Here is a 14,931-nt window from a genome sequence, read left to right as displayed (position 1 = left end):
GACATCTGGGCACTAAGAAGAATCACAACTGTGGTCAGCAGTTTCATCAAGACCTGAAAGTGACTCAGTGGGTGGTTTACAAATACACCTCCGACTGGATGACCACTACAACCAGTAGTTAGGTCTTTGTTCTTCCAGGATTGTGAGCTTCTATGTGTCGGAGGATCATGCAAGAAAGTTATTTCAATCCATGAATGGAACAGGCAGCGCATAGTTCTCCTTCCCCAGCCCGGAGATGAGAACCAGATAAGTCAGCAGAGCCAGGGCAGTGTCAATGCTGCCTCTCTTCATGGTCTGTACAAACATGCACACATGCTGAATAGCACCACACCAGTCTCCGCTGGCAGAAGTGGGTGCAGCCCACATCAGACTACTTGAAAGCATAGCATGAAATAATACACATTGCAGGGCTTGCAAGAGGCACTGGGACAATATATGTTCTACTTGATAAACAGTCCATGCCATTCTTGGGGTTTTCGCTACCATTCCAGAAGAATGTCAGGAAACGCAACTTACAAATGTTTCCATACAACAATTCGTCTTGCTCTAAATTGACTATCAGTACAATACCTAATACCTAAGCAAGTCTGGCACCAGTCTAAGTCAACACTGGCTAAGTCCCCCATATTGCAATTTTGCCAAAGGTATACCAGTGAGCATTACTGTGTACTCTACATTTTACGAATAAAATGTAGTTATGGTGTCATTATTCAAGTACCTTTTCTTCTTAAACAAATGCATTGGTTGGACAGTGATTTATTGCACATTGCTAGTTGAAATCTGAGTCTCAATCCCACACCACCTCACCGAGTAAGCCTGAGATTGCTACACTTCCCTGCCCTGAGGGTGAAGTGCTGACCTTGGTACTTAGTTTTGGGTCCAACAGTAAGGTGAACCACAAGACACTAGTTGTGAAAGGCTCTCTTTGGTACAGTTTGAGTCTGGTAATCGGATTGCCCCTGAATTGCCTGAAAAGGTGTGGGCTGAACTGTTCCTACTGGATAAGAGCAAGGCTGGTTTGTAATGGATGAGCCTAATCTGATGTAGCATTTTAGGTAAAACAACGGTGTGTTGGAGTACTATCCCAAGGAGTTCCTTCCATCACCTGTTGGTATTTGCGTTCTCCTGAAAAAAGTTCCCACAATATCTCTGCAACTCTCAAAAATATATCAATGCAAAGTTCTAGTCATTTGAATCACCACGTTTGGACACACAATCAGCACTCCATTGACTCACATCCGTTTTATACAACGGACTCACTAAGTAAATATGAAAACCTCTGCTTCATGAATTCTTCCGCAGTTACTCATAAATTGACACCATCAACATCCTTCCTGAATATGTACATAATATAACTTGTGAACATACTTCACAGTTAAAATCTTGGTTGGCAGATGTGCAAGGAAGATGCTCAAGTCCAAATCAGAATGCTGAAAGATGTGGTGGATCACCATAAAGTCATGCCCTCTCCAAAGCCAAATACGAGTGAATCAAAACTGCCTCCACCTTGATCCTTTCAAGACTCAACCCCTGCGGAGGCCCAGGGTACACTACTTGACTTCCGGTTTGCAGGTTCTCTGTGTGGTTTCTCCTCTCCCCAGACACAAAAAAGTTTGTAACATGCAGATTACCCTCCCCTCTCCTTCCTTAAGTTAACTAAATCAAAAAAATCTGTGTTGATCCATCTTTGCATCCTAAGCAGAATCTTACCTATACTACACTTGCCAAAACCAATCACCATAGTCCTAGCTCTGACAATTTAAATGCATGTGCAAAGTCCTCCTGGTCAAAACTCTAAATTACACCGCTGGTAGATTAAGCCCTTTTTGAACCCTCAGAGTTTATATCTTTCCAGACTACTGTTAGTTTACTGACAAACAGTCAAGGAAAGAGTTTACTGAAATACTTCAGCTTCGTCAATGATCTTTCTTGCATTCAACGCCCGGGTAGGGATACTCTAGATGATTCCTCACTCACCCCCAAAGCCCTTTATTTCCAGTGCTCTCAAGTTGATCTGGCTGTTGAGGTGCTTTACCAACAAATGAAGACAATTTATATTATGATAGCTTTAACAGCACCTGGTAGTTCTAAAAACCCATAAGCCTTAAAACCAGTTATTTGTATCTGGCATAAATCAATAAGATGCTATAACTACCTTGCAATATCAAAGGTGCTTTGGACACAAATATAGAGCAATTCCAAGAAAATAGGTTTCACACCACAATACCCGCAAACCATGCAACAGCAAATAAGGAGATTTCACGTCGGTTGAAACGTTAGTTTTTTTAAGAACTTGGCACCATCTGCTTTTTACCTGTAAATATTTATGCCAGCTGTCCTTTTGTTTGACAGTTTACCTAGTAATATTCTGGCTTCAAAGCGTGCATCGTCACCAAATACTCCTTTCAAGTCAGAGTTTTCTCAATCACACACGAAATCTCTACTACATAACACACAGATGTAGACTGAGTTACAGGTTAAAGACTAATGACAACATTCGACCATCGTACTCTGCTGCAGCAAGGTCAGCATGAATCCAAGAGTGCCACATGAATCCATGCCCGACTCCATTATCAAATCGTTCCATTACAGGCCTCACATCAGTCCTAACTGCTAGATAATCTCCATCCCCGAGAACACCTCCAGTTCTATTCAACAATAACCAATTAATTTCATCACTTTAAAAACAATTACACCGCCAACATATTTCTTTTTCATTCCAATGAAGAAAGATTGACTCCCCTATTTCAAAACTACATCGCCTAACCCTATTTACTCCTACTTCCGCAGCAAAGTAATCAGTCACCCCAACAAGCACGGAGGAACTCTTATTTGGCCAACAGTACACAGGAGCCACCTATGTCTTTTGGCAGCAACCACTGCCATTTAGCATAAAATGCTCATAATGTGCAAAGCTGGATGTGACTCTGCCTATTTGTTGTAGGCGGAGTCCTTTATTTGCTACCACATGCAAGCTTTATGTTGAGTGACTCAGATTAATCAAAGGGTGAGATGTGATAAGTTAGTCCAGTGTATTCACTAAAAATCACAGCATCCATAATATATTGCAGGTAATTGAATATTGCATGATACACATCACACATCTGTAAAAAGAGCTAGCAAGCGAGAACAATTTCCTCAACAGTTTCCCAGCCAGTGTCATGAAAGTAAGCTTTCAATGCCACTCTTAAAGCTGTACCATTCTGCTGGGAGGAGATACGGATTGAGAATACTTGATTTCGTCAGCAAGAAGCAGACATAAAAGCACAATGCAAAACATTAATATATCATTAGAACATTACCGTGTCCTTGTCTACTCACAGATTTCATAAACAGTAAATGAATGCATGATGAAAATAGACGGTAAAAAAAACTCCTGAGTCAAATGATCAGAGTTAAATTCCCACACAATTGGAATGCAAAAGCCTTAACAAATACATCAAACAGATGCCCCTTAGTTAGCATCTGATAAAGTGACCAAGTGTGACTAGAAGTGCCTAAGATTAAAATACCATCTGTTTTCTTTTGGCAACTGCACCCTTCAAAAAGGAGTAAATGCTGCTACAATGAGAGGGAGAATTTAGTTGTTGCAGATAAGACAGGGCATGAGCACATCATCTGATATCACATCCTCTAATTGGAAGAACTAAAACCCTCTTAGAATAAACCATATAATATTTGCATAAGAAGGTAAAATGAAGCAGGCTCTGGGGCGTAGACTCATCACATGGGAAGATTAACACATTACTTGGGTCAAATTAGCCCAAGGGGACACCAAGGTGCCACTAAACATGGCCGCCCCTAAGGAGGTCTTAACGATTTCACCTTCCTCTCCAAGCCGGTTTCCTAATTTTAAACGCATTCTTAACTCAGGCTAAGTCAGTCTTGGACATAACAAAGGGGTCAGAAAAAAGCTTTAGTCTCCCCAGATTAGACACTTCTTTCTCAGTATATTGCAACCAAAATATTTCCAGACCTCTAGCACAAGTAAGGCAGTCAGTGATCACCTCTCTGTTGAGGCCTGCATGTGGAGTTGTCCAGACTGCACACAAGATACAGTTCCCTCGTTAAAGAAGTTGATCACATCGCCCCACAACTAAAGGAGCTATGTAAGCTTCCCATTAAGGAGAAGAGAATAAAATTAATATTATGCTATCTCACATATAAAGGAATTAAATTAAACCAACCAGTCTATCTTACCTAGCTACAAACTACCTTGAATGGATAGCAAGTATGCTTGAGTAAAACACTCTAGATCTCAAAATACCAAAACTAAATACCTCCCCACCACTTAAATCACATATTCACATATGCCGCAACAAACTGCTGGAACTTATTTTCTGATACTTTTTTAATCATATTAACTTTTATGACAATTCTCTTCCATGCTAGTTGCTAAGAATACTACTACCTAAACCAGGAAGTGACACTCAGAAAACCTTTAAACGAATAAATAAATTAGGCATTTGATAGGCAGGTGGGACTTGCCAATGACTAAAATCTACTAGCCTGATATTTAAATGTTTCCATTTAAGGAAGTGTTTCACTAATTGAACTATTTCTTGTTCAGTTTTCTAAAACACTACTCGAGTGGAAAACCATTATGCTGTGTCCTCTTAACATAGGCCTGGTCCTAGCTCTAGAATGCATTATGAGCACGCATTGGTCAATTAAATTCAGGTTTGTTTCTATAGTCTTTCAAGAAAGAAAGTGTACCCAAGTACTGTAGAAGACATGATAGACCTAAATAAAGCCTAATTTTCACATTTTATTACTGAAGGGCAGAGAACAATTAAAAGATTTAGTGCCATAGCAGACTGCTGACATACATTGCATACTCATGAGATCCATAGATTGTTTCACTGTTATGTTTAGCACAGCTCTACGGACCAGGTTGGAAAATACAAGCTGAGATTAAACAGTAAGGACAAATATGCACGTAATGTGTTAAAGTCTTTTTATAAAGTTTAAGAAATGTGATGTCAGTGTTTTTTCTAATGAACATAGAATAATGTTAAGAATTGTAGAACACAATTAAGAGTCGAAACTTAACAACAATTTTCTTGCAACAGTGACAATTTTTTATAATGATTTTGAACTATAACTAGCTTTGCATCAAAAACAGCTCCGCAGTACAATGCAGTGCATTTCATACTTAATGGGGAACAGCCTTTACCACAAAGCTGGAACCCAGCATGCCTTTAGGCGACACTACCACGCAAGTCTTTACCACACAGGATTTTACACCGAATATGCCTTTACCAAGCATGCCATTTCAAAGAATTTTGTTTTAAAAGCATATTAGTTATAAATGTTTTAAAAGGTAAGTATATGTAAGTAAGAATGTTTTTAAGTTTTAAGTGCTCTTTACACACACACACATATAAACATATGGACATGTATGTGTGTGTATATAAATATATATATATTAGAAAAAGATTTTTTTAAGGTGGGTAAGAGTATGAAGATTTTTGGGTTATAGGAATGTTTCAGGTGGATTTGGGGTTTTGCATGGTAAGTGACTTTTTAGGGTGTGTATGAGTTTTTGGGTGGCAAGGGTATTTTTAGGGTATGGGTGATTTTTGGGTGGTAAGGAAATTTTTATGGTTTAGGGTGGGTTTGGGATTTTGGGTGGCAAGCATAATTTTAGAGTTTTGGGTGGGTATGGGTTTTGGAGTGGCAAGGGCATTTTTAGGGTATAGGACGGGTATTGGTTTTTGGGTGCTAAGGAATAGGGTGGGCATGTTTTTTTTTATGGCAGGGCATTTTTAGGCATTAGGGGGGTATGGCTTTTGGGTGCTGAGTGGTTTTTGGGGTGGGTGTGGGTTTTTGAGTGGCAAGGTTCTTTTTAGGGTTTAGGGTGGGCATGGATTTTTTAGGTGGCAAGGGTATTTTTAGGTTTTAGGGCAGGTACGAGTTTTTGGGTTGGCAAGCTAATTTGTAGGGTTTAGGGTTGGTATGGGTTTTTGTATGGCAGTGGGATTTTTAGAGTTTAGGGTCGATATGGGTTTTTGGGTGGTAAGGGGGGCCTGGTTTACGATGGGTATGGGTTTAGGGGGACAAGGGTATTTTTAGGGTTTAGTGGGGGTATGGGTGTTTGTGTACTAAGGGGTTTTTAGTCTGGTATGAGTTTTGGGATGCCAAGTTTGTATGTATATTTATAAATACTTATAAGTATACACAAAATAATGATATATACATATATATGCAAATGTTCAAATATATATATATATATATATATATATATATATATATATATATATATATATATATATATATATATATATATATATATATATATATAAGCAGAAACAGATACGGGCCCAAGATTGGTGCAAAAGTTGAGTCTTTATTTCGTGCTGGGTTCAAAAAATCGCCATGACGCGTTTCGCGCTTCACAGAGCGCTTGATCACATATATATATATTTCTTTTATTTGAGCGTATACTTACCTGGTACGTTTTTACCACGCATATGCCTTCACCATACATGCCATAACAATTACATTTTGTTGTAAAGGCATACACGTGGTAAAGACTTGCGTGGAAGTGTTGCGGTCATCGTTATGACTACGCTGTAAAGCCATGCATGGCAATGAGTTGCGTGGTACCGCCGTACATCTGTGACTGATTCTTCCACAATGAGTGACCTGTTGAAATAATGAAATAAACGCAGCTTTAACAACTGTGCGTGTATAGGAAACACAAATTAGTGTTAATGGCGAAACAAACCTTATTAGTGGCAAGAAAAGAATCGTTTAATCACCATGTCTGAAATACATTTAATTGTTTAAGAGTTTTGTTTCCTGCTGTAGACAAAATACTTCCTCATAGTCTATCATATGGGTATGTATCCATTAGCTGGACAACTCTGGATCGGTGTGAGCGAGAAACGTTATATTGGTTAAAAATTGGCAAATTAAGCCACAGGCAATAGATCGGCCAGTGCAGGAAATCCCTAAAAAACTCCACTGCCACACATCACATATTTTAGTGGCCCAGGCTGTAATTTGCTTTACAATTATATTTTATTTTGTAGTAGTAAAGGTGAAAGGTTTGGGTAGTAGCCACAACTTGTACAAGTCTTGCCTGTCTCCAGATGCTGTACTGCGATGCTGGCTTGTAAATAAGGTAAAACTTCACGTAAGTCATTAGAAATTTCCATTTCTCTAACACTGCTGATAGTATGTCTATGAATCTTATAACATGATGTGTTACATTAGGGCATAGACGAATACTGGAGGCCAGGATTATAAACGGCTGTGAAGCCACATGAGATCAGGAATAGGATGCAACAGGAATGGCCAGAAATCTTCATGAGAAGTTGGAACGGATCAACAAATGTAAATCTGTGGAATTCTGGTTTGACAGAAAATTCAGATTACGGTCCAGATCTACAGCCTATAAAGAGAAAATCTTTAAAAAAGAAAAAGAAAACAATGAAAACGCTTTTCACCTCCAAAACTCCAAACTTGCAAGAATTCCATTGCTGAGGACTAGACTTCAAATGGAATGTTTGCATACCAATCAATCCCGCTTCCTGCATGATTTAATAAGAGGTGAAGTCATAGGAGAACAAAGCACAAAACGAATTGCAAATGGACAAAAATCAAAACCAGAAGGTGTTTACATAAAACACAAAGTAAAAGAGTTCTAAAAACTTGACAGAGAAGAAAACAACAAACACTCCCAGGAAAAAAGCACTTTAGGCATGCACATTTCCCACCTCCTTTTTCATCGCATACAAAAATAAAGTTTGCGCTCTTGCCCCCCAGTGTTTACTACTTGAAGTTAATGAATAACACAGATGCTGAGCAACAGTTCTAGTCTAAGGTTGTGGGGACCCCACATGGAGAAAAACATATCTGAAGTCTACAGGCCTTCTGAGGATGAGGAGCTCTAGGAAACATGTTGGCCCATTATTTCTGTTCTCTACTCTATTAGGTACATTTTCTGTCTTCATCCTTTAGTGCCATTCTACATTCTAGAAAGTTAACAAATTGTTTAAATGTAACTGAAATGTACAAAGGGTGGGATCGAGACAATTATGTAGTTGTGGAAGATGAACGCATGAGGAGAGGCAAAAACTGCAGCTTCTCAGGGTCGCAAAACGAAGAAAGGATACACCCACTCCAGTTTTAACTTCTCAGGAGGTAGTTCTGTCCTAATGTCATCATAGTTTTCCACATCAGAAGGAATGAACATTGTGATTGGTCGACCTCGCATGAACATCTTAATGTACTCTCCCTCTGTTCAAAATGAAACACACGGTTTGTAGACAGTTAGCTCAAACAAGTCTTGCACGCATTGAGTTGCAACAAGGAGACGTTTTAAAAGTGGGCACATTTAATATTTTACTACATCGCAGTAAAATGAAAGATCTGAGCAAAATAAACATTTGACATTGTTGTGTCTACTTTTTTTTCAATGTAGTATGCCCTTTTCCTTCAACAGACAATAAATAAGTTTAAAATGAACGTGTCTTGTCGTCCTCCAAGCTCGGATAGCACTGACATTTAACATTTTGAAACTTGAAATTTAAAATGGATTTTATGAATATGCAAATGTAGATAGATAATTCTTTGGTGTATTGCCTAAATCAATGTCACTGATATCAACCTAATTTGCGTCTATTGTTGCCAGAACGAGAACCTGTGACCTGCAGTAAGTTCACACCCGATGAGCCACCAATGCATTGAATACTATGCCGTTTTTCCTAAACGCACACCAGTTTTTTCACTTCAGCATTGATACTTCAGCCTTTGGTACTTCTCATGCTTCGGTTAAGAAACATTTCCTCAGCATACACAAATACAATACTCCAGGCCTCCTTACGACTCATCAATGGCATACATCCGCATTCTACTTAATAACTATCCCTAATTTATGCTGATAAAATGTAAGGGCCTATGTATACTTGTACACAATATCCTTCATATCGATTCTTACTAAAAGGCTTATACATTTTCTACATATATTTTTAGCAGTGAAATGAATAAAGTGTTTTAATCTCTTGAGGCTAGAGGACATGACCTTAACATCCTCCCATAGTGTGGGGGGCATGTAGTGGTGGACTCCCCCACAATACAGGATTGTGGAAAACTGGGGGACGCTTGAAGGATGTTGCAGAAGCATATTCAGGGTAGCCAATGCAGAGTCATACAGTGGCAAATCTCAGGGACAATTATGAACTAAAAGTAAAATGTCTTCACCTTCCTGTGATATAATACTCCAGAACTTTCTGTCAATGACAAAGTTTATCCATCATTCCCAAACAGATAAAAAAAATAGCAATACACGTGTGGCTGAACATATCATACAAAACAGGAATGGGCGAAAACCGTAATCAATTGAGGAGCCCTTTGCTACTACAATCACTTCACCAAGTCATGGTGTGGGTCCGTTCCTGTCCTGGGCATAGGTCCTCTTACACAACTAGGCTAGAGTTCTAATCAAGAGAAGTGGGGAATACAGGACAGTAGGACATTTGACATCAACTGGAAGCTCTGGAGCTTTTCATCACATACATTTGATGAAACCCAAAGTACCCATACTTTTATTTGTCCACCGAAAGTATTCAAAATGTAAATATAGATTTAAAAGCTGTTTATCTTGTTTGTTAGACAAGAAATGGAAACAGGCATGCTACATATAGCTCTCTTAAAAGCTTTATGCTTTAATTAGTAGCAGTCTTGGTCACACACCAAATATTTCTAGACTCATACAATTGGCATACTTGCTGTAAGATTCAATGTGGACTCCAGTGTGGACTCCATGCATGCTGGAGTCCCAAAGGCAGGTATCACTTTGAGGTGCTGTTTGCTTTGACTGGATCATGGGGCTCCTGCACGTTTTCCCGCCCCTGCCTCTCCTGCCAAGCTTTCTGAAGAAAATCAGTAAAGACTGGGCCCAAGTCACCCTATTGGCTCTGGACTGGGCAGGAAGTGTGTGTTACCCAGAACTTCTGAACATGAGCCTCTGACTTTCGATCGGTTGCCTCTTCGGGACGACCTCGTGTCACAGCAGGAGAGCAGGTTCCTGCACCAGAGCCTGTGAAACATGCACATTCATGTGTTGAGTTTGAGCAGTAACAGTTGACCGCTTTTGATTGTCCTGCCGGAGTAGTCGGTGTCCTACCACCAAAACGGTTTATGCGGGACGCAACATTCAGTCTCTACAGGCACAGTTCGCTGACATACAGTTATTTGCGCTTTCTTTAGACCCCTGTGGCAACAGATGAAGGTTAAGTATCAGCCCTTTAACCCTTTTTAAGTCTACCTGATCAGCCATCTCTTTTTACAATCACCGATTGAGACGAGTTTCTTAAAAGGGATGTTCCTGCCAACAACCTTTGTGTTGATTCAGTGGGACCTTAATTTAGTTATCACCTCCCTCATGGGCGCCCCATTTGAAAAAACTCAGTCTCATTACACTAAAAACAATATTGATCATGGTGATTGCTTCAGCTTGTCGCTTCACTGAGGTACAGGCATGCTCTGTCAAGCAGACATATAGCCCATTTTTCACAGACCAGCTTAACTTCAGGACGAGGGCGTCATTTCATCCAAAGGTTGTCAAGCCCTTCTACATTCAGCAGTTTATCTTCCATCCAGCCTTCTTCATCCTGTCTCCTCCAGCTAAAGTGAAAGGAAGCCTTCATCGGCTTGACCAAAGAGTTTTAAGCTTTTACATCAACCCCACCAAAGACTGGCGGCTAGACGACCAGATCTTTGAAGTTTTCTCTGTGACGAAAAAGGGGAAAGCTGTTCAGAAAAAAAAAATCTTCAGATGGATTGTCTTGTTTATCAAGAGCGGTTATGGGCTTGCCAAGAAAAAGCCTCCCTCTGGCCTATGTGCATATTTCACCAGAGAAAATGTCATGCCTGCATTCGGGCTGGTAGGAAAAAGTTAAATTTTTACATGTTCACGGTTCTTTCCTAAAGTTGCCTTCACTTTGCCACACCAACTTTTGCCACACATTTGAATGTGTGACACTTGGATGAGTTTCTTGAAATATCGACCTTGCTAACACAGAGAACTTCGTGAGAACACTATCACACGGCATTGACATTTTGTACAAGACCCTGACCCTCACGTGCAGTATACAATTGGGTTTGTTATTCTATCCATATGGCGACACAGCTGTCTGTGAAATACAAATAATGGCAGCATGATCACAATCTAGGCCCAAGGGAAGGATGCCTTTATGTATAAGTAACCTTTTGTTTCCCAAGTATAATCAGTGGAGACATTTCTGCTGACTTGGAGGGGTCCCTGTATGCTGAAGGTTTCATCCAGCAGCGGACGCATATCTCCGTGAGGGGTGTCAAGTTTGTGACCAAGACAGGGTCCCACACTCTTAACCATCAGGTAAAGGGGTTAGATCATCCAGAAGGGGGTTTCTTCGCAAACCAGACATTTATACCGTAGACACGTAGGTTAGGGTTTGCATCGTAGGAGTACTCTAGACTGTTATAATACTGTATATATGCATAAATAGGTTTTCTCAAGAAACTTTTGTCTGCTTCTGTCTATTGATCATTGCAGCACAGATGTTCTATACAAGAATCACTTTGTTTCAACAAATATTGAAAACCCTCCCTTCCTGTATTCTTTGTATATTTCTCGGAGCGAAAGAGCACGAGTGGCTGAGCGAAAGGTTCTAGATCGGTCACCACCGTTCTCGAGGGACCAGGGTTGTCATGTTCAGTACCTGCCAGAACTGTTCTTTCCCTGTCCAGGTTAGGAGGGCTAACAGTGGCACTGTGAACTAGCTGGTCCAAGGGACGACATACCCTGTGTGGGTGCATGGAATCAGTCAGGCACCATCCTAAGTTTAGGACGTCCACAAACACACAGTTCTTACTGATTAGTAGATACATGACAGAAAAGCTGCCAACATTCAGATGGGCCAATCTTGGACATCTGCCAGGCTGGTACCTGCTCACTATTCCACACATTCACAAAGCACTGATGCCTGAGTAACCAGATCCAGCAGGGGTGCCAATTTGCTCGTTCAGTACAGCAGGATTGCCTGGTCTGAGACATTCCAAAGACCCACCACCTGGGGGTATTGCTCTAGTATCTATTCACAAGGTAAGTAATTTGCTGCTAGAAGTACCCATCAGAAGAACAAGTTACTAACCTTTGATAACACTCTTTCTGGAAGATAATCTAACAGCAGATTCTACACTGGCGGACTGACCTCCCCGTTCTGCGAAATGTAGTAATCTCATCCTTACCAAGAGGATTCCAATCTATTGATCTGCACAATTTGATTTTTAAAGGCTCCGTATCGGATGGCATGGACAGACATTAGAAAGAAACTGACGCAGTGCACTGAGATGGCGACTGTAAGGACCCTGGATGTGCAGACCAGTGATGGTTAGGCTGCCGTTTGATTCTCCAGACATATGCATATGCTGGTGAAATGCTCTGCAGAACACGAATTCCTCACCTTGCAAAGAACGAAGAATTAATGTGCCATTCCTCACGGTCAGTGGTCAGAAAAAAGGATTAGCATAATGGTAATACTGTTCTTTAATTACACTGGTCAGCCCCTGACCATCCTCTTCAAAACAAATTTCTTAGCACAGTCATGAGGAACAGGCAGGCAGGCGCAGCAAACAAACTTCTCTGCTAGTGAAGTTGTTCTACAGTACATGCTCAGGGAATCTGGGCAATACAATGACCTTTAAGCAGCTAGCATTCACATAAATACATTACCCAATCCATTACAATGCTTTTGTGTTTTTGACTTTACTTTTTTCCCCTACTCAAGTAGCAGCAAATCAGACCCAATTCAACTTTGCTGGTGGGAAAAAGAAATGGGCGAACTTCCTCATTTAACTTACCGCAAAGGAATTGTGCTTAGTAGTTCAAATGGCAATGATGCTGCTGGTACATTTGACATGATGTGCTCTTGCTGATTTTTCAGTAGTAACTGGTATTGCAGCAGCTTTTCTTCAAATTGCAGCTAACAATGGGCAATGATTGCCATTAGAATATTTAGGTTTGCCTTTCATAAATAAATTGGTGAAAAACAATAACCATGGTGAGGGTCCAGAGGTGTTAGTTATTTCTTGGGCTGCAGTCTTTATTTCTAGCTTTATTGCATTTGCCATATAATTTACTAAATGTAGAATTCTCATTAAAATTGTTATTCCTAGCTAAAATGGATGCCAGATTGTGCTGCATAACTTGCATTTTTTGAGAAAACTTTGCCACCTAATTTGTTTCTCCATACAGCATAATTCTAGGAGCCCGGACAATGGCAAACCTGTGCACAGTGCTCTGGAGACTGTCATTGTGATGATGAAATCTGTTTTTCACACACAATCATGAAATATTTCCCAGATGTCATGGTTAATTGTGAAATATAGGTTTTTATCCTGCTGAATTTTGTGCAATAAAAAGCACCTAAGCAGGTAATGAAATAAACATTGTATAAAATGCAATGTGTACATTAGAGAGTCAATAATTTTCCTCTATTAAGTTTTGAGAAATTCAAAAAATGTCTTGATTGAACCTTGTAATAAATAAATGACTGTCAGAGGATTATCAATATCCTAACTCATTCTCCGATGCTCCTTCTCAGAAATCTATTTTTATCATGGTCAATTACTTATAGTGGGAAGTAGTGTATCTTTGGAGCATGTTGTACAATGTCATAAAAAGTCCGCAATTTTTGCCAGTATACCAGGAATCACATTATAGCACTAATCTGGTTTTGGTGCCTAGAACTAGTGCATTTACAACCGATGTTGTAATTTCCCAAACATGTTCGTATGCTGGAACGCTAAGCATGGCCTAAACTAGGTACTTTGTTGCATTTCACCATTCCTATTTACAATGACAATTAGATTGAAAAAAATGCCCAAACACTAATAATTAATAAGAATAATTTTGTTTGGATCATTTAAGTGATACCATATGAGCAATACATAAACCAGTCCTTATTATTATACAGCAAAAAGTCAATTGCTTATCAGCATTTAAATAGAAAACGAAAACTACAAAGTATATATTTAGGACTGCTAAGCGGGAATTGAACCCCAAACTAGTACACAACTTTAGTACTTTAAATAATCATCCCACAAACCACTATAATTCCAAACCAATATGGAAAAATCCAGCACCATTCTATTACTAAGATTTGGTAAAAGTTAGAGTATGCACGTTAATTGAAATCAGAATTCTATGACGTCGATCTAGCCAAGCAGCCTCTCATTTGCACAGCACAATCTCTCTATTACCTCCTCTTCCACAAGGTGATATGTTATTGATGTTACTAATGCTCAGAAATCTCAGATTAATCAGCTGTAGGAGAGGATTCTCGTGTAAGGGGATATCCACTATCCTTATTTTATTGCAAATACACTTTGTGATGTATATACAAAATGGATTTTATAGTTAATAAATGTAAAATGGTTCACAGTATTTGGATCATGAATACAGTACTCCTACCTCAAATTTGATAGAAAAGGTTTATTGGGCATTCCTGATGTCTGTTCACCCATTTTTTTTTTAAGTAATCAAATGATTGGTACTGGTTTAAAGGTAAAGCTATCTGGATCTACTTTAGGTAGTTGACAATGTTTATTGTAAATACAAAATAACATTACTTTTAGCATTGTAATTTGTAAATGAATCATTTTGTCATCTTGTTTTTTCTGAATTCTTCTAGATGTTTTATATGGTATGATCTCATATGTTTTCACCCTGGAAATAGTCATGTCCGCACCTTTAAAATTATAAGCTCACTGGACAAATCTACTGTTTAAAATATCCGATTTTATCTGAAATCAGATTCTGAGCTACGTAGACCCCTGGCGTTCAACATTTCGCTAAATCTAAAGCTGCCTTTTGTTTAGATGAATAACTAGAAGTAATATGAACATAAAATTTGTAGAGTTAGGTTGTCTGTATAATCT

General features: G+C 39.4%; 1 protein-coding gene across 1 annotated transcript in view; it reads right to left on the bottom strand.

Annotated features, from left to right (window-relative positions):
* The window catches only part of LOC147665935 (echinoderm microtubule-associated protein-like 4), a 114,213-nt gene extending 105,969 nt beyond the window's left edge, over positions 1–8,244 (bottom strand). The window contains exon 1 of the mRNA XM_086949399.1: positions 8,124–8,244. Within this exon, the coding sequence (XP_086805525.1) occupies positions 8,124–8,230 (107 nt within the window). The 5' untranslated portion in view covers positions 8,231–8,244. The remainder of the gene's footprint in view (positions 1–8,123) is intronic.
* Positions 8,245–14,931: the final 6,687 nt, after the last annotated feature.

The sequence above is a fragment of the Lissotriton vulgaris genome, unplaced genomic scaffold, assembly GCF_964263255.1.
Source record: "Lissotriton vulgaris unplaced genomic scaffold, aLisVul1.2 SCAFFOLD_288, whole genome shotgun sequence".
Lineage (NCBI taxonomy): Eukaryota > Metazoa > Chordata > Amphibia > Caudata > Salamandridae > Lissotriton > Lissotriton vulgaris.
This window is presented reverse-complemented; position numbering and strand designations above follow the sequence as displayed.